At 44.3% G+C, this 24,486-nt stretch overlaps 1 protein-coding gene and 1 long non-coding RNA gene across 3 annotated transcripts in view; both read left to right on the top strand.

The window, feature by feature from the left end:
• Positions 1 to 3,835: 3,835 nt before the first annotated feature.
• Rnf150 (ring finger protein 150) overlaps positions 3,836 to 24,486 on the top strand; it is a 225,628-nt gene continuing 204,977 nt past the window's right edge. Inside the window, exon 1 of one of the 2 annotated variants that reach the window (XM_042277476.2) lies at positions 3,836 to 4,999. In XM_042277476.2, coding sequence (XP_042133410.1) covers positions 4,519 to 4,999 — 481 coding nt within the window. In that variant the 5' untranslated portion in view covers positions 3,836 to 4,518. The remainder of the gene's footprint in view (positions 5,000 to 24,486) is intronic. The other variant, XM_006995732.4, reaches the window with a different exon arrangement.
• LOC143273285 (uncharacterized) lies at positions 8,882 to 23,842 on the top strand. Its single transcript, XR_013051224.1, has 2 exons — positions 8,882 to 15,563; positions 15,981 to 23,842. It is a non-coding gene; the product is annotated as an uncharacterized LOC143273285 (long non-coding RNA).

Raw genomic sequence — 24,486 nt, 5'->3', positions numbered from 1 at the left:
CCTGGACACTAGAGGTAGACTGAGGAGAGTTCTCCAGAAAACACAACCGGACTGCACTGCGTCTTCCACAGAACCCGAAGCCTACCTATCCCTTCATTTGTAAGTTACGCCATTAAATATATCTCCCTTCTAACTACGTGGAGTGGCCTTAATAATTTCACCAATGCACTTTGTAGAATGTCTAAGGTTGGAGTCTCTTTGATTAGGTTGGGCACATTGATGGAGTCGTAAAAGGGATGTCAGGTGGAGAGAGTCTGTCGGAAGCCATTGGCTGGAGCTCAGAGGGTTGAGGCACTGCCGTCCCTTGCTACCCTGGCTACCCTTGCTTCCCTTGCTACAGCTGCTCTTTGCTTCTGACTCAGATCCAACCCCCTGCAAGTTTTAAGATCAAATCAGCTCCCTGCACCAAGAAGCCCTATAGTGACCTTTCATTTCCACCCGGCCGGCTGGTGCTGTGGCTCCTGAAGAGTCCTATTTTAGGAACTGCCTCAAGGAGTCTGCTTTACTTTGGTTCTTGGTAAGGCCAACCTTTAAAAACACTATTTGGCCATCTTATTAGTGTGACCATAATGAAAATTCTTCATACACTCTGACCTAACTTTCTCTCTTCTGAGACCTAATACTGTGGTAAATTACATCAAATTGTCGCCTTGATACCTCTGGGCATGTTAAACTGAATATATCTAAACCTTAAGTTCTTAACCCCAAAGCTCTTCTTACAATCTTGCTCATCTTAGAAAATGACAACTCCAATTGCTTCCTCACTTCTGTCTGTCTTTCCTACTCGCATAGAATGCATCAGCACACAGTGCTTGATCCTCCTCTAGAACACTCCACGGAGCCATTCACTCCTCAGTGTGTCCTGCCACTTGCCCAGGACAAGCCACTCTTCGAGATTTCCCAAATTATTTTTGTAGCTCCTTAATTGCTCCCCTTGCTTCTACACTTCCTCTAGTGCTGTCGGAATGAATCTTTGATGTTCTCATATAATGCCCCACTTTTCATTCTAAAAATCTCCCAAATTTCTCCCCTCACCCAAACTCAACTGCAAGGCTACAAACACTCTCCCTCCCGTCGCCTTGATCCCATTCTTTCACGGTCCACTTCTCCCACTCCTCTCCACCCTCCAAGAGCTCACTTTCATTCTGGAGCATCAAGCACCATCCTGTCTGTCTCCTTCTTCCTGTTACCGACAACTGGTCCCAAATTATCATTGACATCCTTCACTCTTTGGAGACTATATTTAGACATCATCTTGTCGGCGCAGTTGACTCTGACATAAAATAGCACCTGTGTAAAATAAACCACTCCCCCCAATCTACCGCCCTTTCCCCCATTGTAACATGTCGTTAACGTGGCACAATCTACATACAACTTTAGAATTCTGTTTTCTCCCATTCCACCATGCATGCAAGAGTCTTGCCAGCTCCCCGTTGTCTACTCCAACCCTGGAGAGCTGCGCAATAATAGATAAACATAATCAGTGTTATCACTGAACGAAAGACTGCTGTGTGCCTCCTTTATCAGGATGTTGTGTGTTGAGAGGAGACAGCAAGGTTTTTTTCTCTTTCAAGGAGCCACCAGCTCAGTGGTCCAAGTCATCGCACTGGAGTTGTGAGGAGTTGAGCTGGGAGGAAACCATGGTCAGTACAAGGCTGGAAGCTTGTTAGTATGTTCGAACTGAATTCCAGCTTCCCTGAAAGCCTGCCTAGTGGAAACCAAGATTTTCTAGTTAATTCTTTTCTCAGAGCCATACAAAAGCAGATTGCAGACAGACTGTCTCATCAGTATTCAATACCTTGGACACACAGTGGCCCCTCCTGAGAATGTTCTTCCATAAAACTGTGATGTAAACGTCCAAATCAGGAAATCACCTCATAAACATACTGTGCAGTCTACAGACCTCATTTGAATATCCCAATTATTTATTTTCCCACCAACTCCAGGATCCTATTCAGAATCCTTTGCTGGATTTAGCCCTGACAACCGATTCTCCTCAAGTGGGACCTGCTAGTTCTGTCTCCCGTTAGTTTAAGAGTGTTCGCTTAGCCTTTCACTTCGTAGGACAGATCCAGAGCCTGTTTGTGTTTCCCGGTGTGCAGACAGACCCGGGGTGTGTGTATGGTGACAAAATGCTGCTGTGACTTCTCTGTGCATCTCACTAGGGGGCACACACTGTGATTCCTTCTATGGCTCGTGATCTGTATCACGATCCCTCCATCTGCTTTGAGTCTTCCAAAATTCTCTTCAGTAAATAGTAGCTACTCCTTGTAAAATAGTATTTTTCAGAAGATACTTGGCCAACACCCTGTTTTGCATGGAATACCTACCCCCACAGCTTTGTTATCCACCCATCACTCCACCTGAAGCTACCAACACTCTGTCAGATGGAGCCTTCCTATCACCATTACTCCCATGAGCAGGCATTCCCACCATTCAGAAGTGCAGTTTCTTCTCCATATGTTGTTTGCTTCATCGTTTATTTATATCAGCATATCATCATTTATTTATATTAGCATAAGTTAACTTCTTATTCATTAGGTTTTAGTCAATTACTATCTTCATTCCAGTGAAGAGTCTGCCTGGGGACCTGTAGCTAATAGGCTCTTCCCCCAGATCCAGGGGTGCTTGGGAGCCAGCAGCCACCTCCACCTCCTCAGCATTGGGCGCTACATAAAAAGCACTGCTCTAATTACCTAAAAGCCTTAAAAAAAAAAAAAAAAAAAGAATGCATAAGCTAGAAGCACATACAAATCCAGCACACCAAGTACCATGGAGACGGAGTCTTCTAAGTCGCTCTTGTGCCTGCTTCTAATTTGGATACAGCTGGGGTTCTCTCTGCTCCCCCAGCAGCCACCAGCTGCCTGTATGGCTGCCCAAAGTAAGAGAAGCTATGATGGTAAGTAGACAGGAAAGCTTAGACATGTTAAGGTCCTGGGGAAAAGGGGATTCTTTTTTTCTTTTAACGAATTGGGCATCGTTTCTCTGAAAGAGCACCTTGTGGGAAGGATAATGTGGATGATTGAGAACCACCATGTAAATAAATAAACAAACAAACAAACAAACAAGCACTTTATATTACTGGTGTCTGAAGCTATGGAAATCATTGGTGAGGGGGTGTACCAACCACCCAGACATCTAATTGGTAAAGAACTCTTCTGTTAGAACACTACTCAGGGGAAACTCTTCTCCGCTGGCTTGTTTTCATCTCCGTGCACAGCTGGAGAACACACTTCAAACCGTAACCAAACAAGGCCTCCCTTGCTTGCTGATGCTGGGAGCCCTCTATGACAGCTCATGGCTCCTAGAGAAAACACAGCGGCAAAACGTCCCATTCGGAGTCTTAAGGTCTGAGAAAAGATGCATTTTCTACGAAAACAAACGCCACATATTGGCTTCCAGAGGAGAGGAGAGAAGTCTCTATCTACACCACAGACTGGTTCCTAGACCAGCAAGCGCTCATCACCAGGGACCCCATCCCGACCCAATATAGTTGAAACTCTCCTGCACTAGAGCGAATCAGTCCTGCTTTTAAAATGGGATTCTAACAGCCATTGTCCTAGGAGGCAATTCAGGATTGGGAGGCAAGGGCCTCGTGACCAACCAGCCCTGGGACCCTCTGCACATCTTCCAGCAAATGGAAAGATTGTTCGAGAGAGGTACAAACACTTTTCTTTATTTAAGGCTCTGGCCTTTCGCCCCAACTGATCTAAGCGGCAAGATGAGACTGAATTTGAGGGCCGGCAGAGGTCGCTGACGCCCAGGAAGAGAGACAGAGTGAGCGTGGCAAGGGGAGCCCAGGAGCTTTGACATCACACTAAGCTCCTCCTTGCACGCACTCATTACACACACACACACACACACACACACACAACATACACAGACACGCACAAATCGCTGTACCCCTGTCCGCACGCTCCCCACCCCCCATCCCATCCACCGGGGACCGTCCCCTCCCTCGACAAGTGAGCGTCCCGGGCGTAGCCACCTAGTCAGGCCAGGAGCGCAGCGCCCACTACCCTGGGGAACCCACGCGCAGCCGGAGCGACCGCCGCGACTGCAGCTGGACAGACAGTCCCAGCCCCAGGGACCTCGAGCAACCTGACCCCGCCCCGCCCGGCCGCGACGAGCAGAGCCGCCAACCTCTCCAAACTCCAGGACCCCCGCCACCCCTATGAGAGAAGGCGACGCAGGGCAGAGAGGAGCAGGACGCCCGGCAGCCAGATTCCCCTGCAAGCTTGCAGCGTCCGCTCGGTGTCGGGGCCGCGATCACCACCCGGGAAGCCGGATGCCAGCGCCGCGCGTCGGCTGAGAGGGGACAGGGCCGGCTTTGCCCGCTCGCCCGGAATCCGGTCTCCGCAGCGGCTGCGTGTCCCAGCTGGGGCCCCGCCGGCCCGGGAGTGAGCCGCAGCGACAGGAGGACCCAAGCGGCCGACCCGGGGTTGGCCCGGGCTGGGGAAGGAGGGACGGAGCGGGAGGAGGGCACAGGGGGCGGGGAGGGGACCCCGGAGGAGAGAGATGGCAATGTCTCTCATCCAAGCGTGCCGCAGTCTGGCTCTCTCAACATGGCTGCTTTCCTTTTGTTTCGTGCATCTGCTCTGCCTGGACTTCACCGTGGCGGAGAAGGAGGAATGGTACACCGCCTTCGTGAACATCACCTATGCGGAGCCCGAGCCCGGGGCCGCGGTGGCGGGCGGCGGCGGCGGCGCCGAGCTGCACACGGAGAAGACCGAGTGCGGACGGTACGGTGAGCACTCGCCCAAGCAGGACGCGCGCGGCGAGGTGGTCATGGCCAGCTCGGCCCACGACCGCCTGGCTTGCGACCCCAACACCAAGTTCGCCTCGCCGGCCCACGGCAAGCACTGGATAGCCCTCATCCCCAAGGGCAACTGCACCTACAGGGATAAGATCCGGAACGCGTTCCTGCAGAACGCCTCGGCCGTGGTCATCTTCAACGTGGGCTCCAACACCAACGAGACCATCACCATGCCCCACGCAGGTGAGCGACCCCGGGGGTCCCTGGCGGACGTGGGGGAGGGGAGCCCGAGAGGCGTATGGGAGACCCAGCGCTGCCTCCGGGGCACCTCTGCTTGGAAAGTCCGTGCAGCACCTCTTATACAGGGACCTACTAAGTTTTGTTTTCCGTCGCTTGGGGACAGGGAAGGAGGTTACAAGCAGGAGAGGTTTCAGTGTGTTGGGGAATATCAAAGAGTCTGGTTCTGGAGAGGGTTCACAGTGGTGAGCTGACAGACTTCTCCCAGGAGAATTTGGGAAGTGAGGTTTGGAGGGCAGAGCTGGTACATTCTTGTCAGTGACCCGCCCTGGCACCTGTCTGGAACCGGAAGATCTGATAACTCAGCTCTGCGCTTCTCTGTGAGCATCAGGTATACATACCTGGCGCGAGTGTTTGTGTATCAAGAGTCAGGTCAAGTTACCCGCCTGCACTTGACCCTTTGCGAACGGCTCGCACAAAGTCGGGGTTCAGCCCTTCTGGGGAGCCCCTTCCCCTTGGTGAGTTTACACAGACCATAAATAGTATTCAATATACTGGCTCTGACGGGGCTGTCATCTAGAGAGAAACTGACTGGTGGTCGCCGTGGTGAATAGCAGCGATGCCCAGGAAGCCAAGAAGAGCCATAAAGTTAGAATTACTTTCCACTCTTGTGTTGGCCTTTGCTCGGTGTGCTGAGGACGGCACTGCAAAAAGGGGCTTTGCTGGCGATCACCGGGGCCAGGACTAGAAATAAACACTATTACCCCAATTCAGCACAGTCGATAAGCAATGTTTTGGCGAGAGGAGTTACCAGAGGCTACAAGCTGTATTACTCATAATTGCTAGCACAAGCCACTGGTTTAGAAAACTACCCTCCTTGAGTGCAGGCTTCTACAGAGGTGCCTGAGAGGTGGGTCCTTTTTCCTCACAGGTTTCCTGAGATGGGGCTCCTGGAGGCAGTGGGGGGCGGAAGGAGGTGGCAGGAAGTGAGAGAAATGACAGGCGCTTGCTCTGAGTGGACTAGCCCAATCCAAACTATTATTGCAACTGAAGGACAGATTTTTTTTTCAATGAGCAGACAACTGAGATGGAATCCCCTGCTTGGCTGTGCAGTCCTGTTTTCTTTAGAGACAGGCTTTCCTGTCATATCACCTATTGGTGAAATATACAATTAATTTGCCCCCTGTAATCAACACCAGCTGTTACAGACAAGGACATTTGTCAACCTCCAGGCAAACAGGTTGGGAGGGGAAATGCCAGAGGCTTATGAAAAACAGGCCAGAAAATAGCAGTGTTTTCATGAAGGGAGGCCATTACCTTCTTAGAAAAGTCCCCACCCTGCATGTCAGAGGTATTTGCTGTTTCCTTGAGCTCAACCATTCTCCCAGGGAGAGGCCTGTACTCTGACCTTGAGTCAGAGGACCACTGCTAAACTTGATCTCCAAGGATGTTTGCACTATGGAAGAATGCTCGGAGTCATGTAAGGTATCTCTCAATTAACATTTAATACGGAAAATATAGATTCAGGAGTGGGAAGCAGGGCATGCAGGAGTTACCCTGGGTTCTGTAAACACTAGGGTTGTTAGTTGAATTTACAGGATTCCTTAAATGCTTCTCCGTGTCACATGGGATCTGAAACTGAGTTTCTCTGTGCACAACATAATAGCTATCATTTGTTCCTGTCTAAGAAACTGTTTCCAGAACCGCAGACACATTGGAGCAATTAATGGCTCACCCGTTCTTGAAGAAAGCTATAATTTGATTTTTTACACAAAAGATGTTTAAGGCACACTGAGAGGAAGAAGTTTGGTGATAGTCTAAAAGTTAAAAGCCTCGAGAATGTCATATTTCTCCATCTCAGAAAAAAAACAATAACTGTTAAAGTTGTATCTGCCGTTAGCCTTGGACTCCCTGTTTTCTCTTGGACGAGTTCCTGCATTAGTGAGAGCAGGAGTTTTCTGCAGGACAGTGTGATGCTCAGGATGAGCACATGAGCCTGCCGATCGATGCCTTACACTTGGTTCTGGAACCTTAAGGCTGGGTTTCTCCTCATTACACGTGAGTCAGACTTGGGAACTCACACGGAAAACCATGTCCAGGTTAGACGTCAAAGAAATATTCATATTTTATGAGTTTGGAACACAGGACACCAGGGGACACGGTTGTGGCCTTTTTAATCTAGTCCCCGAGAAGTATAGAGGAAAATTAAAAGCCAGTATTGTCTAACCTTTCCACCGATGCCCTCCCTGATTTCTAGAGCTGATAGCTTTGGGGAAAGAAGGCTTGGATTTGGAATTCTGGAGACCACCTACAATGTCCATGCTTCTGATATGATAGACCCTTAACATACCTAACAAATACAAATTCAATTAAGTAGAGATTATTTTCTTCTCTCTCTTTCCTTCTATGTTCTTTCTTTCAGATATTTTCTTTTTCTGAACCCATGGTTTTGAGTTTCTGCTACTTCTGCAGCTGTTGCTTCTCAGGCACAAAGACGTGGCCGTTCCTGATGCACATGGCAGTTTATTTAGTAGGGAATTACTAGGCTTCATTGATATATGGTTTTCACACTATCAAATTCATTATTTAGACAGTGCCATGTTGCTTCACATATTGACCAAGCTAGGTGACCACCATACTGTCTACCCCCAAGGACATGTCTACCTGTTTGGAGCTGTTCCTCTGAATGCGTACAAGCAGGCCCAGTTAAGTGTTGGCCCGCATCCTTCCTTTCCATGTCTGTGTCTTCGTCTCTTGTTCACGGAGTGTGGGTGAAATAATTCTCCAGTATGTGGAGTTGGTCGATCTTCCCTGTGTTCACCAGGGTTGTCATAAGTGTCACTATTTCGTTTATTTCTACTGCCAAATAGCATTTCACATTTTATTTATTGTCATCTGATGGACATTTGGTCATTTCTACTTTGGGGTTTTTATGAATGATGCTGTTACATAAATTCTTGAACTGTTTGCTTGTGTGTGCTCGTGCACATACGTGCACTCCTGTACATGTATGTGTGTGAACTTGTGTGTATTTCTCTTAGGTTTATTTTGAGGAGGCTTACATGGCCACTCTTTAACTTTTGAGGAACTGAACTGCCACATCCCTTCCTTATGCTGGTTAGTTTTTTTGTCCACGTGGCACAGGCTAAGGTCATCAGGGAAGAGGGAGCCTCAGTTGAGAGAATTCCCAATAAGATTGGCCTGTAGGCAAATCTGTGGGGTATGTTCTTGATTAATGATTGATGTGTAATGGCCCAGCCCAGGGTGGGTAGTGCCATGCCAGGGCAGATGGTCCTGGGAGGTATAATAAATCAAGCTGAGCATGACCCCAGCAAGCAAGCCAGTAAGCAGTGTTCCTCTATGGCTTCCTCCTCCATGTCTTGAATTCCTGTTTTGACTTCCCTCAGTGATGCGTTGTGACCTGAGAGTTATAAGATGAAGTAATTGCTGTCTTCCCTGGGTTGCTTTCAACCATGGTCTTTATCACAGCACCAAAAAGCAGACAAGGCCATCCCTGAAGTTCCTAGTCATTTCCTATCCCTGCCACCAGTGAGGTTCCAGTCCCCGAACCCCCTCCTTGGCATTTGTTAACTACCTTTTAACCAAGGTCAGTATGAGGTGGTGTCTTCATTATGGTCCCATTTTGATGGCAGCTGCTTTGTCTTTTAGGCATGGTCTTGCTAGATAGCCCAGGCTGGCTGCAAAACTCACAATCCGCTAGCATCAGCTGCAGAGTCCTGCACTTGTAACTGGGCCACTGTGCCCAGCTTACCAGTTCCTTCTCAAAACATGTTCCCAAGTAAACTTTTCCCCTTCACTTTGTCCTCCTCCACTCTTAGGACAGCCAGTACCCAGTCTTTCTTAGACTTTCAATTCATGTAGCTTTTGTCCAGGAGGGTGGGAAAGAAGAAAGGGGGGAGGGGCGCGGAAGAGAGAGAGGGAGCCGGGGAGGGAAAGAATTAATATGTCTCAGTGAGGACAGGTACAGTTGAATTTGCCTGTCCTCTATAGAGCAGGTTAACTAGAGCACAGCTCTAGAAGAGACCTCTTGGTTCTTCGGTTCTCATGCTGTGTGAGTTTGAGCAACTTATTCAACCTCCCAGGACTTCAGTGTCCTCCTTTGTGACAGAAGTTCTTCCTGAACTGATGGTTCCGTGACTTCCATGGGTTAGTACACAGGTATCTGCATCTTCCCTACATCTGAGCTGGCGCTCGGCAGTGGTCTGTCATTGAACCTGGGACCCACCATTTTGCATAGGATAGCTGGTTACCAGACCCCAGGATTCACCCATCACCACCCTCTTGGGTTGGCTTTGGTATGTGGTTGCTGGGGATCTGAACTCAGGTCTTCATGCCTGTGAAGAACCTTGATTCACTGGGTCGGCTCCCCAGACCCAGTGTCAACTCTTATAACTCAGTGACACACAGCAACAATCAGAAACTATATTATAGACCACCATATCCCCTGGCTCACCAAGCCTCGAGCAACCTTAAGAAAGAACTCTTCATTCCTTCTTCCATGCTTTAGTGGCAGAGCAGCCAGTCCATTTCCACTGACCACCCCACTTGTTTGAAAGAGGGTGCTCTGCCACTCTGATCGTCAGGGAGCTTGATCCGGCTCTGATTACACAGATACCTTCTCTAGGCTGAAAGGTCATTGTCATCACAGCGAGGACAAGCGTGCTACCTGTGATGAATCCCCATGTGAGCAGCTGTCTGTATCTGAGTTACCTTATGGAGAAGTGATATTTCCCCCCCAGTTTCAAAGGATGGACTTGTTAGCTTTCTGTTTATCAATCACTAGTACATAGTTAAGAGGTAGATAAATCTCTAGTTGTCTAGGAAGGATTTTGATGGCCCCTGAGAGAGGGGGGAAGGGAAGGGAGACTGCAGAAGCTACCCATCATCTTCAGGACTTGGAAAGGAGGCAGACAGAGGAACCCACACATTCTTGACTTCTCCGAGGTGGGAGGGAGCATGGAGATGATGGAAGTTCTGCCTGTGTAGATGGTGTGTTCTGATCCTTTACTGCATGGCTTCATGCTACCCTGTTGGCCCTCGCTCAACTGGCTAGTCTCCATCTGCCTTGACCTCCGTCTGTATAGGAGCTAGCTGCTTTGATTAAATCAATTTTAGGACTCTTCTGTTTCTAGAATGCCTACCATGCAGTTTTATTTTATGTTTCCTATTTAAGTGCCATAGTCATCTCTCTTTCTATATCATAGCTCTTCCCTTGGGTATTGGTAATGTGGACCATACATTGCTTACTCTCTGGCATGGAAACCCTAAGAACTTTTGTGTTTAACTTAGTTCTTACAGTGCGGAAACAGCTCCCCTAATTATCCCAGTTTCTACGTGAGAAACTCTAGGTGACCAGGTAACAAGGCAGTACAATTTAGAGCTAAGCCACAGATGCTGGTGGCCTGCCCTTGGGGTCTCTGCTGATAGCGGTTCCTTCATGCTCCTTGTCAGGCCAAAAGCTACTGCAAAAACTGGCTGAGGACAGTGGTCACTTAACGCTGAGCACAGGGCAATGCTGCAGGGTCCATTCTTGTTTCAGAACATGTGAACGCGTCCGTAGGTAAATGTACCACCAACTGGAGAACAGCATGTCTGCAGTAGAGAGACAAGGCCTTACATTTAGGCTCTCCTCCACATCCAGCTTCAGCTCATCTTTTGGTCTCACTCAGTCACTTACTGTTCTTGGTTTCAGTTTTCTTTTCTTTTCTTTCTTTTTTAAATTTTATTTTATTAACATTTTTCGTTTATTTTACACACCAACCACAGTTACCCCTCCTCTTCTCCTCCCATTCCTTCCCCCCACAACTCCCATCTACCCCCCTCCCGATCCACTCCTCTACTCTCTCCATTCAGAAAGGGCTCCTCCCCCTATATCAAGGCTGGGTGAGGTAATCCAGCATGAGGAACAGGTTCCCAAAAGCCAGCTAAGCACCAGGGACAGGTCCTGATCTCACTGCTAGAAGCCTTACAAACAGATCAAGCTACACAACTGTCACACACATGCAGAGGGCCTAGGTCAGTTTTCTTCTTTATGGAGTGTAAAGTTTGGATTAACTGATCTCTAAGAACTATTAGAAATTTATTCTTTATGCATCAAAAAATTCAGGATACATCTACTAAAATTCAAGTTTTTTACTTTAGTTAACTAGAAAAGTCTTTCACGGGTCTGTCTTCCTGCCTGTAGGCTGGTTATAGCATGGCCCAAGTCCCCAACACCTTTTATGGCTCCATTCACTGTGGTCACCGCCTTGACACAGGTTGAGAGTGTTTACCTCAGCTTTGTAGGTCCCACTGGGTGGTGAGAGGAAGTTGCAGAAAACAGAATTTAAATTTAATTTGGTTCAGAAAGGGCAAAGCATTTGTGTTGTAAAGGTGTTTAGAAACGGAAGGGATTTCTTTGAGATGGTAAGCTTTCTCTGGCACTGGATTGTTCCTGATTGGGATACTGGATGCTTTGGAACCATGAGTCCCTGAGTTCCAGGAGGGACTTCTGGAGGGCTTTCCCAGGCCTGAGGTCACACCATCTGTTGTTTAGCTATCTGCCTTCACTTCACTTTTCTGCAAAGATTCATATATAAACTCTGTCCTTTATGTTTGGCCTGAAGCTCGCACACCCGATCACCCTCCCGGCTGGCTTGTGTGCCTTTGTTTATTTTACACTAAACCATAACTCTCCCCCAACTTTCCTGGCAGACAGCAACCCAATAGTCAGGAATTGCAGCCTCTGTTATTAAAAGCCATAATTCATCATCAATGTTAAATAACATTCTTGGCAGTGTAAGTTAATATGGCCAGGGCATTTCCAGAAACTGAATGAGTAGCTTACACATTTTTGGTCATAGAAATACATGTCTCGGGGTTTGGAAGAGATCCTGCCCTCCTCTTCCTAATCTTTGGTTAGAATTTGATCATCATTCCTGGTTTTTTTCTTCTTAAAATCCCTCTGGATTCTCAAGAAAAGGAAGTTGTTTTATTGGCTGTGAAATCTAGAAAGATCCAGAAAGAGCTTGGAGTTTTTTTCTGTGGATCTCATTCTTGTAGCTTTCAAAAAGGGGTAGTTACACCTCGGATGTGGAGTTAATGGCTTAGAAACCGGTTTCCTCATTTAAAATGAAGGAGCTCGTCCATGTTAGTCACCGTTGTGGTGGGAACCGTGACATGCAAAGAACCGGGTGTTTGAACAACACCTAAAAGTCTTCTGTTTATTCCCAGAAGAGATACTTCATTTTCCCATACTCTAAAGAGGATCTTAGCATCGCCAAATGACTAAAAGACACTGGGGCCTGTGTCTTTCCTAGTGTAAGTGCAGAACTGCTAAATTTGAGTTAGGATGAAGTTCAAATCTTCTTCAGATTATCTCAAGCCTTGAGGGTTTACTGTAACGTAAAACTCCAAGAACAAGGCCGCTCTCCAGGCAGGATTGTGCTGAGGCCCAGTTATGACCGTTGTAGTAAGTGAAGGCCTTTTTACAGGTACAGCATTCTGTGGGCTCTTATTTTAAGCTCAGATGGATTAATCATTCGGTGGTTTAATTTGTGGATGGATAAATGTGCTTCCTATAGTGCAACCAAAATATTAACCATTGTGGTTAGACCTAAATCTTACTTCTTCCTTCCTGCCTTTCTTTTTTTCTTTTATGTGTGTAGGTATGTATGAATGTGTGGGAGTGTGCATCGCACACCATGTGCGTGGAGGTCCAAGGTCAACTTTCTGTGTGTTGGTTCTGTGTGCCCATGTGGGTGTAGGAATTGAACTCAGGTCTTGGCAGCAGACACTTTTACCGTTGAGCCTTCTCCTCAGCTCTGATTCTAATTGTAGTTTTCCTGCAATAAAAGAATATTAATTGTTCTCATTGTTTCAAATCATTAATTAATTTCTCTATATCAAATGTTTGCCCTTGGCTTCTTTGTTTGGCCTGTTCTATGATACACAGAGCTGTGCAGAAAACCTAGTGAGAAAGTTGAGCTTGTCTCCTGCATTGTTTGGCACTTTCATATACGAAGTCTGAACATACAGTTAATAATAATGGGGATTTTTAAAATTAAAAACGATTTTGTACTAAATGTGTGACTTCTAGGGCAACGTATGAAGTGTCTATGTTAGGGTAGGGCAATGGGTACCCACATTAGGAAGGAGGCCCCCAGGAAATCCCCTATTTCTTAACCAGTTCATCTTGGTGTTTCTCAGTTATACCTAGCCATTACATTACCTGCACCATCCTTTTTAACACTGTGGACAAGGCAAAAAATGTTTTCAGGTTTATTGTCAGTGTGCACATACGTGCATGCACACACACACCCCACCCACCCACACACAAATGCCACTTTTCTCCCCACTTTCTTTCTTCTGGTCCCCACTTTCTATAGAAGTGTTCATCTGTCTAACATACCACTGCATACTACCTAAACCTACATCAGAGGCGTGATTCCAAATGACCTCACCAGCAAGGGGACAGAAAAAGAGGTTTTGTCCTTCATTTATCGGGGAAGTTTCTAGAATATTCTTCCTTTCCTGATGTTTTCAAAGCTGGCTGCTTCTTTAGCTCTCTTCCCTAACTGGCCTCAATGCAAAGGCACCCTGGATGGAGAGCAGCAGCAGCCACTGCTTCTCACCCTCGGGACTCTGGAGCTTCTGTTCTTATTACTGTGCCGCTCTTGACCTGTTCGCTGTCACCTGACAGAGCCCGAGCTCTGTGGAAGCAAGGTTTCTAGACATTTCTTTGTTTGTGGTTAAGTTCCCCAAGGCTTGAAGAGCCCTCGACACATGGACAGTGCTCGCAATATTGCTTAGTAGCCTAGAAACCAGAAAGGTGAACTACATTCTATGGTCATTTTAATTTCACAGGAAAGTGTAATTCTGACAGTAGGCTCCCATTTTCTTACCCTTTGGCTGATGCACATGTAGTCGGGTAGAGTCCTACCACAAAAGTGTGTATCTGTTTTGTAAAATGTGAAGGAAAACAGGTATTTGGATCTGTCTTCAACTAAGAGGAAAAAGAGGCAGCCGACTGAAGGACATAAGACATCACAAGTGTCTGCGTTTAGACATGTGCAATGTTTATTATCAGTCAGCATTATGGGTAAACACACACATACACACACACATACTAGTGTTTAAGGTCTTATTTTAAATGAAATACATATGCCAAATAGACAATTTTTTTTTCAAGGAAGCAGATTTTCATATTACTGTTTGTTAGAACCACCAACTAGGAGAAGTTTCCATGTGAAGACTTGAAATTTCCATGGCTTTTTCTGCAACACTGAAAATTTTTTTAAAAAGGGAAAAAAAGTTGAGGACTGGAGAGACAGCTCAGTGGTCAGGAACAGTTGCTCTTCTAAAGGACCCAGGTTTGATTTCCACATGGTGACTTGCACCTGTCTGTACTCCAGTCCTCAGGGATCCAGTGCCCTCTTTTGGCCTCCATGGCACCGCATGTGGTATACATACATACACACAGACAGAACACCATACTCAGTTAATAAAAGTATCCCAGCACTCAGGAGACAGAAGCAGGTGGAGCTCTGTGAGTTTGAAGCCAGCCTGGTCTACAGAGTGAGTTCCAGGACAGCCAGAGCTACACTGAGAAATCCTGCCTCACAAATCTAAAAAGAAAAATGTTTACAAGTGAAAAGTAAAATGACTTATTTATACATTGTGGTGGTTTGAAAGAGATCTCTCTTATATTCTCGGGCATCTGGATAATGGATATCCGTTGTGTCACCTTGCTAGAGGAAGTGTGTCACTGGGAGTGCGTCTTGAGGCTTCTCAAGCCTCCTAGTGTACTGTTTCTGGTCAGAGATGCTGTGGCCAGCGGTTCCTGCTGCCCTGCCTGGGGCTTGCTTCATTGCATTCCACCATGGGGGTTGACTCATCCCCCTGGAATGACAAGCCCCAAATAAACACTTCCTTCTATAAGTTGCCTTGGTCATGGTGTTTAGTCACAACAATACAAAAGGAAGTGATACATATATATAGACATACATGTATACAAATGTAGTATGTACATATAAACATGTACATGTATATTTGCTGTCTGGGGTTAAGGAAGAAAACCTAGACATACATACTTAATGCATTCAGCAAACACATCAGTTGTTTTCTATGCTTCAGATCAAAATCAGTGTAAATCTTGTCTTCAATATGGTGCCAATATGAAATAGACAAATTTGAAAATATTGACTATTACAAAAGGCAGAGGAAGATCATAAAATGGTCCATAACCCAACTATTCACCTGCTCTACCGACTGACTTACTGATCTATTTTGTGTGTATAAGTGGTTTTGCACTTATATGTGTGCCTGGTACCTGCTGGGGCAGAAGAAGGCAGTGGATCCCCTGGAACTAGAGTTATGGATGTTTGTGAGCCACCGTGTGGGTGCTGGGGACTTCATTCAGGTCCTCTGTAAGAGCAACAAGTGCTCATGATGCCTGAATCATCTCTCCAGCTCCTACTCTATTTATTTACTCACTTAATTATATTGACTTTTACCAAATTGAGATGTATTATACATATATTTATATATATAGGATTTAAAATTTTTATTGGTATGTGTTGATGTAACCAATCGTCTTATTAAAATAAGAAACACAGAGCCAATGTAAAAGAGAAAGCCGAGAGGTCAGAGCTCAGAGATAAAATCTTACCTCCTGCAGTGCTCCTAGCTTCCCTGAGAGAGAGCTACTTCCTGTTTGTCTGTGTTTAAATAGTCTTTCTGTTCTGCCTTCTCATTGGTTCTAAACCCAACCACATGACTGCCTCATCACGGCCTGTAAGTACCGCCCTCCAGGTCTTAAAGGCATATGTCTCCAATACTGGCTGTATCCCTGAACACACAGAAATCTACCTAGCTCTTCTAACCACCACGCTCTTGCTATGGCTCTAATAGCTCTGACCCCAGGGCAACTTTATTTATTAACATAAAATTAAAATTACATTTCAGTACAAATAAAATATCACCATAGGTATGTTTTGAAATTTCCTAGATACTCCCATATTTTTCTGTGTTGTTTTGCCTTCTTCTGACATGAATGTTACTGCTGTAAACCTCCTGAGGTAGCTAAGCATGGGTACAAGCCCTGATTACCCTCTTAGCTCAAGTTCTAGACTGTTCGATTAGTCAAAAGCTTTCCAAGTTCAGCTGCAGAGCAGGTCTCTGTGGATGTTTGCTTCATTTTATGGCCTGTTAGTGAACTCTTTGGGAGCTCCTTTGTGTATGATTCCTGATTAGAAGAACAAAACCATGTGTTGGTCACTGGTGCTGATGCTGAGCAGCCTCCTCCCAGCTTATCCGCCTCACGTGGCTGCAAGCTGGACTAGTTTGGCAGCCAGTACAAGTTGCAGGAGGTGGAGAAAGAAGCAGCAAGCGATGGAACCATCCGGCTTATGACTGGTGCTGTTCCCACCGGCCTCACTACACAGCTCTGTGTCTGGGAGATATTAAATGCGAAATAGCACCAGCGCTCAGGAAACTCCAATTTCATTGCGGTTCTACCTCAAATTGGCCGTACCCTTGGCAACTCCCTCCCTCCTCTGGCTCTCATTTTCTATCATTGGATCCTCCTGAATAGGATCTTGGTTTCCATCAGTTTCCTTCCCCTGGTTGTCTACAGAAAGCCTGATCTGATCGGTCTGGCATGAAGTGGGTGCTGGGATGGTGCTGAAGTGGGTGCTGGGATGGTGCTGACTGATAGCCAGGATTGGCAGCCACAACACCGGATCAAAGTCCCCTCAAGTTTGTGTTGTTGTTGCTGCTATCACTCAGTGTTGCTCTTTTAATTGATGCAAAAACATCACAAGGAATCAAGTCATGCAGCTCAAGTCCCCTCTTCCGAGTGCTGTAAGGCACACAGGACACACTTCCAGCCCAGCCTCTCCCTACCCCACAGGGTCCCTGTTTCATATTTATTTTTGTCTCATTTATATAACATGGGTGTGTTAACCAGTTTTATATTTTCTAGCTGATACATAAAGTCTGTGCATATGAAGGTGGTACCATGTGGTGTCTCACTGTATGTGTACCACGTGTTGTTTGAACTAGGGTAAGTGCGTCTTCAAACAGTTATCATTTCTTTACAGAGTAAACATCCAAAATCCTTTCTCCTGGCTTTTAAGATATACAATAAATTATTGCTATTTATTGTCATCTTCCTACTGTATGCACCAACCAAGCTTCTTACTTCTGCCCAATGGTAACATCTCTATACCCATCCTGCCCTCTGCTCTCCCTAAGTTCTATCATGAGGTTCTTTATTCATGATGTAAAGAAATCATGCGATTGTTTTGAGTGCATCAAAATCCCACTTGAAAAAATGTAGTAGCTTTAGTGTATTAATTTCTCAAGAACTGTAGCAATAAGATGATAAGGGCACATGTTCAATAAATACTATTGGATTTAATAGGATCAAGAGGGTGTGCACAGTGACTACTAGAAAGCACACAGTGAGTTTGAAACAACAGTGAGTCACAAATGGTTGTGACAAAATGATAAAGTGAAATGGCGTTTGACGTAAATCAAGTAGGATTTCATCTGGATGCTGAGTATTCGTTATTTTTCTTGTCTGAAGAGGGTGAAACCCCACATTGCTTTTACCAAGAAAGTAGGACGGATCCCATTTCTCTCACACAATGTCAGGACGTAGGCTGGTTTGCAGAACAGATGAAGGTGGTGGAGATGGCTCTGGTGCCGCTGGCCTGGTCCCATGCCTAGACACCAAAGCCACAGGGGACTGAAGACAGAAGGCTGGAGTCAGCCAGCTGGTGAACGTGCGCGCCATCTTTCTAGGAGGGGAAAGGCAAAGGAAATGACTTACTAGGAACTGCAAGTCTTGCTGGACCAAATGCTTGTCAGGAGTCCATGTTTGCAGAATAAATGTAGTATGTCCTCCATCAAGAGCTCTCATCTCTTACAGCATGCAATGTAGTAAAGGATCAGCTCTGAGTACTGAGTAGATGTGAAATGTGATGATGATCAAAAGAAACGTATTCCGAATACAACTTCACCTGATCATCAGTGTTCTTACCAAATGGTCACATATGCCTGGATGCCTGTTGTCCCTCCCCACAGTGGCCAGCTCCTATTCTTCATGTCTGTCATTTCTTCCTCACAGTGGCCAGCTCCTATTCTGGTCTACTCCCAGCCAGCACATGACACACTTTTAAAAATACACACCTAAGCCAGTCAGAGCTCAAAAGGACTTCCCATTAGGCCAGGAACCAAGTCAGAGACCTCACCTGGCCCCCACTGCCTCCCAATACTCCACCCAGGCCAGCCTCCTGCCATGAATCCCTTTTCATTATAGCTGTTCTTTGTTTCTTGCCTTATATGGTCCAGGCTTGTTCTAAACCTAGGGTCTTTGGAAACCTCTTCCCCCAAAAAATTTTAAAGTAGAATTATTTAAACAATTCTTCAAGCATCTGAAATATTTGAGAATGATACCAAAACAAGAAATATATGTATTCATTTACCTGTTTCGCCAGACTTAATTACTATTTGTAAACTGAATTTATAATTTGCTCACACTAAGAGAAAAATGCCGTCTGGGATATCGTTCTGTATAAATAACACTGATTGGCCAGTGGCCAGGCAGGAAGTATAGGCGGGACAAAGAGAGAGGAGATTTCTGGGAAGTGGAAGGCTGAGTCAGAGAGACACTGACAGCAGCCACCATGGCAAACAGCATGTGAAGATGCTGGTAAGCCACGAGCCATGTGGCAAGGTGTAGATTTATAGAAATGGATTAATTTAAGATATAAGAACAGTTAGCAAGAAGCCTGCCACGGCCAAATAGTTTAAACAATATAAGTCTCTGTGTTTACTTGGTTGGGTCTGAGCGGCTGTGGGACTGGCGGGTGACAGAGATTTGTCCTGACAGTGGGCCAGGCAGGAAAACTCTTCAACAGATGACTTTATGGACTCACGTGAATCATTACGCAGGTGAACAGGAATTGTGCCTTGTTGCCACCCTCATTTTCTGCAGACTCCCTTCATATGTGTCCATGAACCAACCCTTCATATTCCTGACTTTGCTGAGGTGTCTCCCTCGCTGAGGAGGCTGTCTGGACACTATGAAGAAAGTGCATGTGTCCCTCTTTCTCTTGCATTTTTCTTACCATCTTCTGGAATCATTACTTCATTGATCATTTATTCTATTCCTCACTTTCTCTCTCCCATGGAAACACATTCCACAGGGGAAAACTGTCTGGGGATATGTGTGTGTGTGTGTGTGTGTGTGTGTGTGTGTACATACACACTCATAGGCCCTGGAAAGAAATGGTATGTAGTAGGTTGTTATTGAAAATAGGAGTGAGCCAGAGAATATATACTACTGATTATTCTCAGGTGCACTGCTAATGTAACAGATAGGATAATGAAGTTACATTACATATACTTTATTTGGCTCATATGAAAGGTAATATTAAATTGGAGTGATTAACTATTCCATGACCTGTCAGTAGTTAAGCTGTTCTCACCTGGACTGTGCCCAGAGAACTGTATCTTCTGAGCTGAATGTAATCCCTGAGCAGTCACCACCTGTTCAGAATGCTTCTCTGTTTTATGGGGCTCTGCTGGGGGGCTCTGCAAGGGGACAGTTTTTAGATAGGAGCAGATAACTGGTCTTTGGAACCAGCTATTGTCAAACTACCTGAGTATAGTGTTGCCTGAATGAGCTTCCTAGGATGTGGACATCTGGTCAACCTGGGACCTCCAGGAATCCTGAGTGTTACTATAAGTGCTTTTGTGGGCTGATAGAGATCTATGTATGAATCTGTTGCTCCATGTAAACACTGCTTTATTCCAAAATAATTTAAAGTCCTTGGTGCATGAAGAAGAATGTCAGGGTTCTTCCAAATGAAGACAATAGTAAACGACGAATGGGTGATGAGATATGTCAGGTTGTGACCCTTAGGGCTATGGGAGAGAGATGGGGAAAAGTTTCATGTTTTATTCCTAATCAGAATAAGAAAAGTAATATCTGTGAAAGTGGAGTTTTGATGCGTTAACTGCAGTTTGCTGGGGAGTGAATTTAATCTATGCATCTGAGTGTCTACATTTTAGCTCAGAAGAACTATATGCATAGATAGTTTAAAGTAATGAGGTAACTCCTGAGTTATTTTAACATTTCATTTCTATATATAATATCATACTCGGTATCTTTACTTTAGTGGCTTTTTATCCTTTCACAGATCCATTTATAATGTCAAACTGATCCCATTTTATCAAGTTTAAATCTCCTACCATCTCTCCCACGAGCATGTGATTTAGTTTCCTGTGAGGAGTTCTGTGTACCCAGCCCGCGTGCACCGGTGACTAGCATAGATTTCAGTGATGGGTCCCAGTCTTTGAGAATATCAACCAATTGTCCTGATTAACGCTAAGCCCTCTTGACGGTTTTTACCTGGTAGGAGGCACCTGGCTATTAGAGCAAGTATTTAAAGGAAGGAATAAAAAGCGGCTCGACTCACCTTGCAACACAGCTCCTACCCAGCCTGGGGGCTCTGCCCTGTGAAGTGTGAAGGGATGTTTGATCCTAACCTGTATTTTACAGATTGAGAAGTCATTACTCTTTTTTCAGCCTCTTGAACTTCTGACTATCTTGACATCCTCTCCACTCAATTACAACTCAATTCATTCAAATTAGAAAGTCTCATTCATTAAATAATTAAATGATTCCTGTAATTTGGCTTCCTGTACCTGATAACTTCCTTGAACTGAGATACCATATTAAGTAGTAACTTATTATTTACAAAAGGCTTTTGAGTTTAAGTTTGCTAAATTAGTCATAGTGTGAAAAATGTAATATGGGCAAGATGAAGAAAGGCCATTTTCCTTAGTGATGCCAATTAGAATTCATTTTGAAACCATAGTATAAGCCTGAACCTGCTCAGCATTTTTAAACTTACTCTTTGAAAAGGTGGTACATAATTGCTACAGTGGATTTGACTAATTTGAGAATGAGTGGAAATTTGGTGTTAAAATGAAATTTCTGAGCAGGTTAAGATATTAGAAGATACTGTAATGGTTATGTTGAAACAGTTACATCTCACTGATTTGTAAAAGTATCTTCTGTTGTCTCCTATTAGCTATTCATCACATTTAACACTAGACCAATTTAAATAAGAAAATATAAACACACACACACACACACACACACACACACACACACACACACACAAAGCTCAAATTTCATCTTTTGATTAATTTATCTGATGTTTGCCATATTGCTAAAACAATTAAATAACAACAACAAAAGGTTGTGTTATCATGCAGGAAAACTAAGGATGCAGTCTGTCCAAAGAGCTATCATTTGGATGAGTCTCTGTCTCAAAGTCTATCCATCTCTTTTGAAGAATTTTTCATGAAGCAAACATGTCACCCTTCTAGAGATGGGGGGAGGGTATGTTGAATAAGATGCTGTCGGGACACCTACCATGTCATTTGTAAGTGTGGAAGTCTAGTTTTTTAAAGTGCTTCAGGCTCAGGGAAAAGCATATATACAAGGAACCTCAGGTCATCCCCACTTGTCAGGGTCACTGGGAGCAGGGTTCAAACACAAATGAGCATGATATAGTCCTTGAGACCTCCCAGTGATTGTCCTCAATCAGCTCCCCTGAAACTCAAATTCAGACCTTGCCGCAGTATTCATGAGCTCAGACTTAGAGCAGTCCTGACATGAGCCCCCCGGGGACTGGAGTCTGTGTACCCCTCAGGAAGGTTTTAAAGTGGGACGAAGAGGGGAGCACCTGTCAGTAGCCACCTCTGAGGGACAGGCCAGCTATCCTAATAGCTCCAGAGCTCTGCCTCTGACATCTCTGTCCTCCCTTCATTCAGGAAACCACACTGTGGAGGAAAAATGAGCCAAGGCATCCTTTCTACAAAAATGTCTTTTCAGTTCCAGGCTTATATATTTAATTAACACCTTACTTATTAGAGAAACTCAGAAAACCTTTGTTGGATTAAATACTTATTGGAAAGAAGAGAAGTCACTGTTTATTCTGAGAAAATGGGTACCAGGGAGTGTGTTCTATACCTCAAGATTACTCATATTATTTCCACTCACAACCCCTTTCAACCCAAGAAACTTATGTGCAATCCCAGGCATATAAGAGATATTCAAATCAAATATTTATTGATAATCATAAAACATTTATTTCAACCAATTCTTTGGTATACATATAATTTACCATTTATTAAGGACAAAATGCTCATGTACATGCACATGCTTATTTATATTTATCTCTGATCTTGTTTGCATCATTAATATCATGGGATATAGAATATAAACATCATTGAAAACTTTTGGAGCTGATCAATTCTTGGATTGTATAATCCAGTGCTGATAATTCACCTTCCCATTAACACATAGTACGAAATGGCAAAAGTATGTATAAAGTCATTTCAGAAATTGTCCTGATCCTAAGCCAAAATTCACTTAATATATTTTAATGAAATGCAAGTCAGCAACACAAATAATAGTGTGTGTGTGTGTGTGTGTGTGTGTGTGTGTGTGTGTGCTGTATGTACATTTCCTGTGGATGTGAACATGTATTCATTTAAGGGTGTGTACATATATCTACGTAAGTATGGAGCCCAGAAGTCAACACTGAATGTCTTCCTCAATCATATTGTACCTTATTTTTTGAGATAAGGTTTCTCACTTAAAACTCAGCAGTTTGGTCTCTCAGCTTACCAGTTTGGCGAGGCTGGTTGGCCAATGGGATACAGAGATCCACCTTCTCCTCCCAGCATGGGAATTACATATATGAAATATAGTGTCATATCTGCCTTTCACCTGGTGCTAAGGATCCACACTTGGTTCATCATGCTTGTGGGGCAAGCACTTTACATACTGAGCCACCTCCCCAGCCCTACAAAAGAGCATTTTTTAAAACTAAAAATTCTAATCCAGTACAATACAAAGATAAGATAACCTGATTGAAGAATAATAATAGAAAAACATCAGAAGTCTTTGTTTCCATAATTGGACCATCATGCTTCTGTAAGAGCCAAAAACTCCGAATGTGCAGTAAAAGCACTGCAGTTCTCAGCATGCAGGAGACTTAGACTGATGTGTTTCAGGCAGTGTAATCTGGGCAGTGCACGCTGTGCAAAGTGCAAAGTTGTGTGTTCAGAACCAGGGCTGCAGTGAAGTCTCCAGATGCAGCACAGGTGAGTGCTGCCAAACACACTCTGGATTCATTACGTGTTTCATTTGTAGCTGATTTGTGGTTATTATTGATTCATAATTTTTGGCATTGCTGTTTTTGTGGGACCCCTAACTTTTAGTTGTGAAGCCACATGTGAGGCCATGACCCACGGTTTAAGCATCTAAACTGCCTCCCTCATGTCACAGGAAAACCTGCCCAAAGTTACAGGTTTACCTGCAGAAAGTCAAGCTGCGATCTTAATCCAGAGCTTTGTGCAATTCAAATTCATCATGAAGTGTATAAGGTTCTTAACTCACCACAGATTTTATGTTTACATTATTTTATAAGCACCGTTTTTCTTAAAGCTAATAAGCTGTCTGGAAATATTGTTTCCACAAAAAATAGGTAATTTAACAGTTTTTCCATTGGCATTCTATTTATGGTATGTTTGCAGGATTGCAAAACTTTTTGATGAATAAGATGCACTTCTTATTGTAGATTTAATTATTACACAAATCATGCTTTCCCTGCAGGGTGTATAGTAATGCCTTTGATAGATTATACTCCTTGTCTGTATATTTTGGCTGAACGAATAGTTACAGTTTTCAGAGAATGATTTACTCTTGCTAGTCAAAAGTAATGGAATTCTTGAAGAAATGAGTTCCACTCCTACCCATAATGCTATTACTATAAAAGAGACCTATGCAAATTCAAGGTTCTAAGTGCCAATTTTATTTTTATAGAAAAATTCTATTTTTATTCTCTTACTGTGATTTTCAAACATGCATACATTAGTATTCACATGTGGAAACCTATATCGTCCACTTATTTGAAAATGTATCTCAAAGTCCAGATGAGTGGCAGGACTTGCATCATGTGCATTGGAAATGTGCACATATAAGGTACACAGCAGCCTAGGTTGTGATTGGGATCGGCTAATGCCTGATCGATGTGATCCCAGGACACTTTCACTTGCTCATTAAATTGCTGCCATCTTGACTTTAAATAAGATCTTCTTTAATTGCATTTGTGGTTCTTTGGGCTCAATAACTCACTAGTCTATTTTTAGTATCCCTTTTGTTGCTTATTTTAACATCAATCTTTGTATTGTATCATGAAAGTCTTACAGAAAACATTAATGATTCTTCATCTTTCCCTCTGAGTATATGTATGTGACATTGCCTCATGTGCAGAGCTCTGCTGTGATAGGCCAAGAAAGGTCTAATTGTGCAAACTTATATTCTGTATGAAGGTATATTGGTCTATATTAGTTTTCTGTCTATAGCATCAAAATTGCTCATACATTACCATGTTACTTTTAGA

This window comes from Peromyscus maniculatus, chromosome 5 (assembly GCF_049852395.1).
Source record: "Peromyscus maniculatus bairdii isolate BWxNUB_F1_BW_parent chromosome 5, HU_Pman_BW_mat_3.1, whole genome shotgun sequence".
NCBI lineage: Eukaryota > Metazoa > Chordata > Mammalia > Rodentia > Cricetidae > Peromyscus > Peromyscus maniculatus.
The sequence above is the reverse complement of the archived record's forward strand: the minus strand, read 5'-3'. Positions and strand labels throughout refer to the sequence as shown.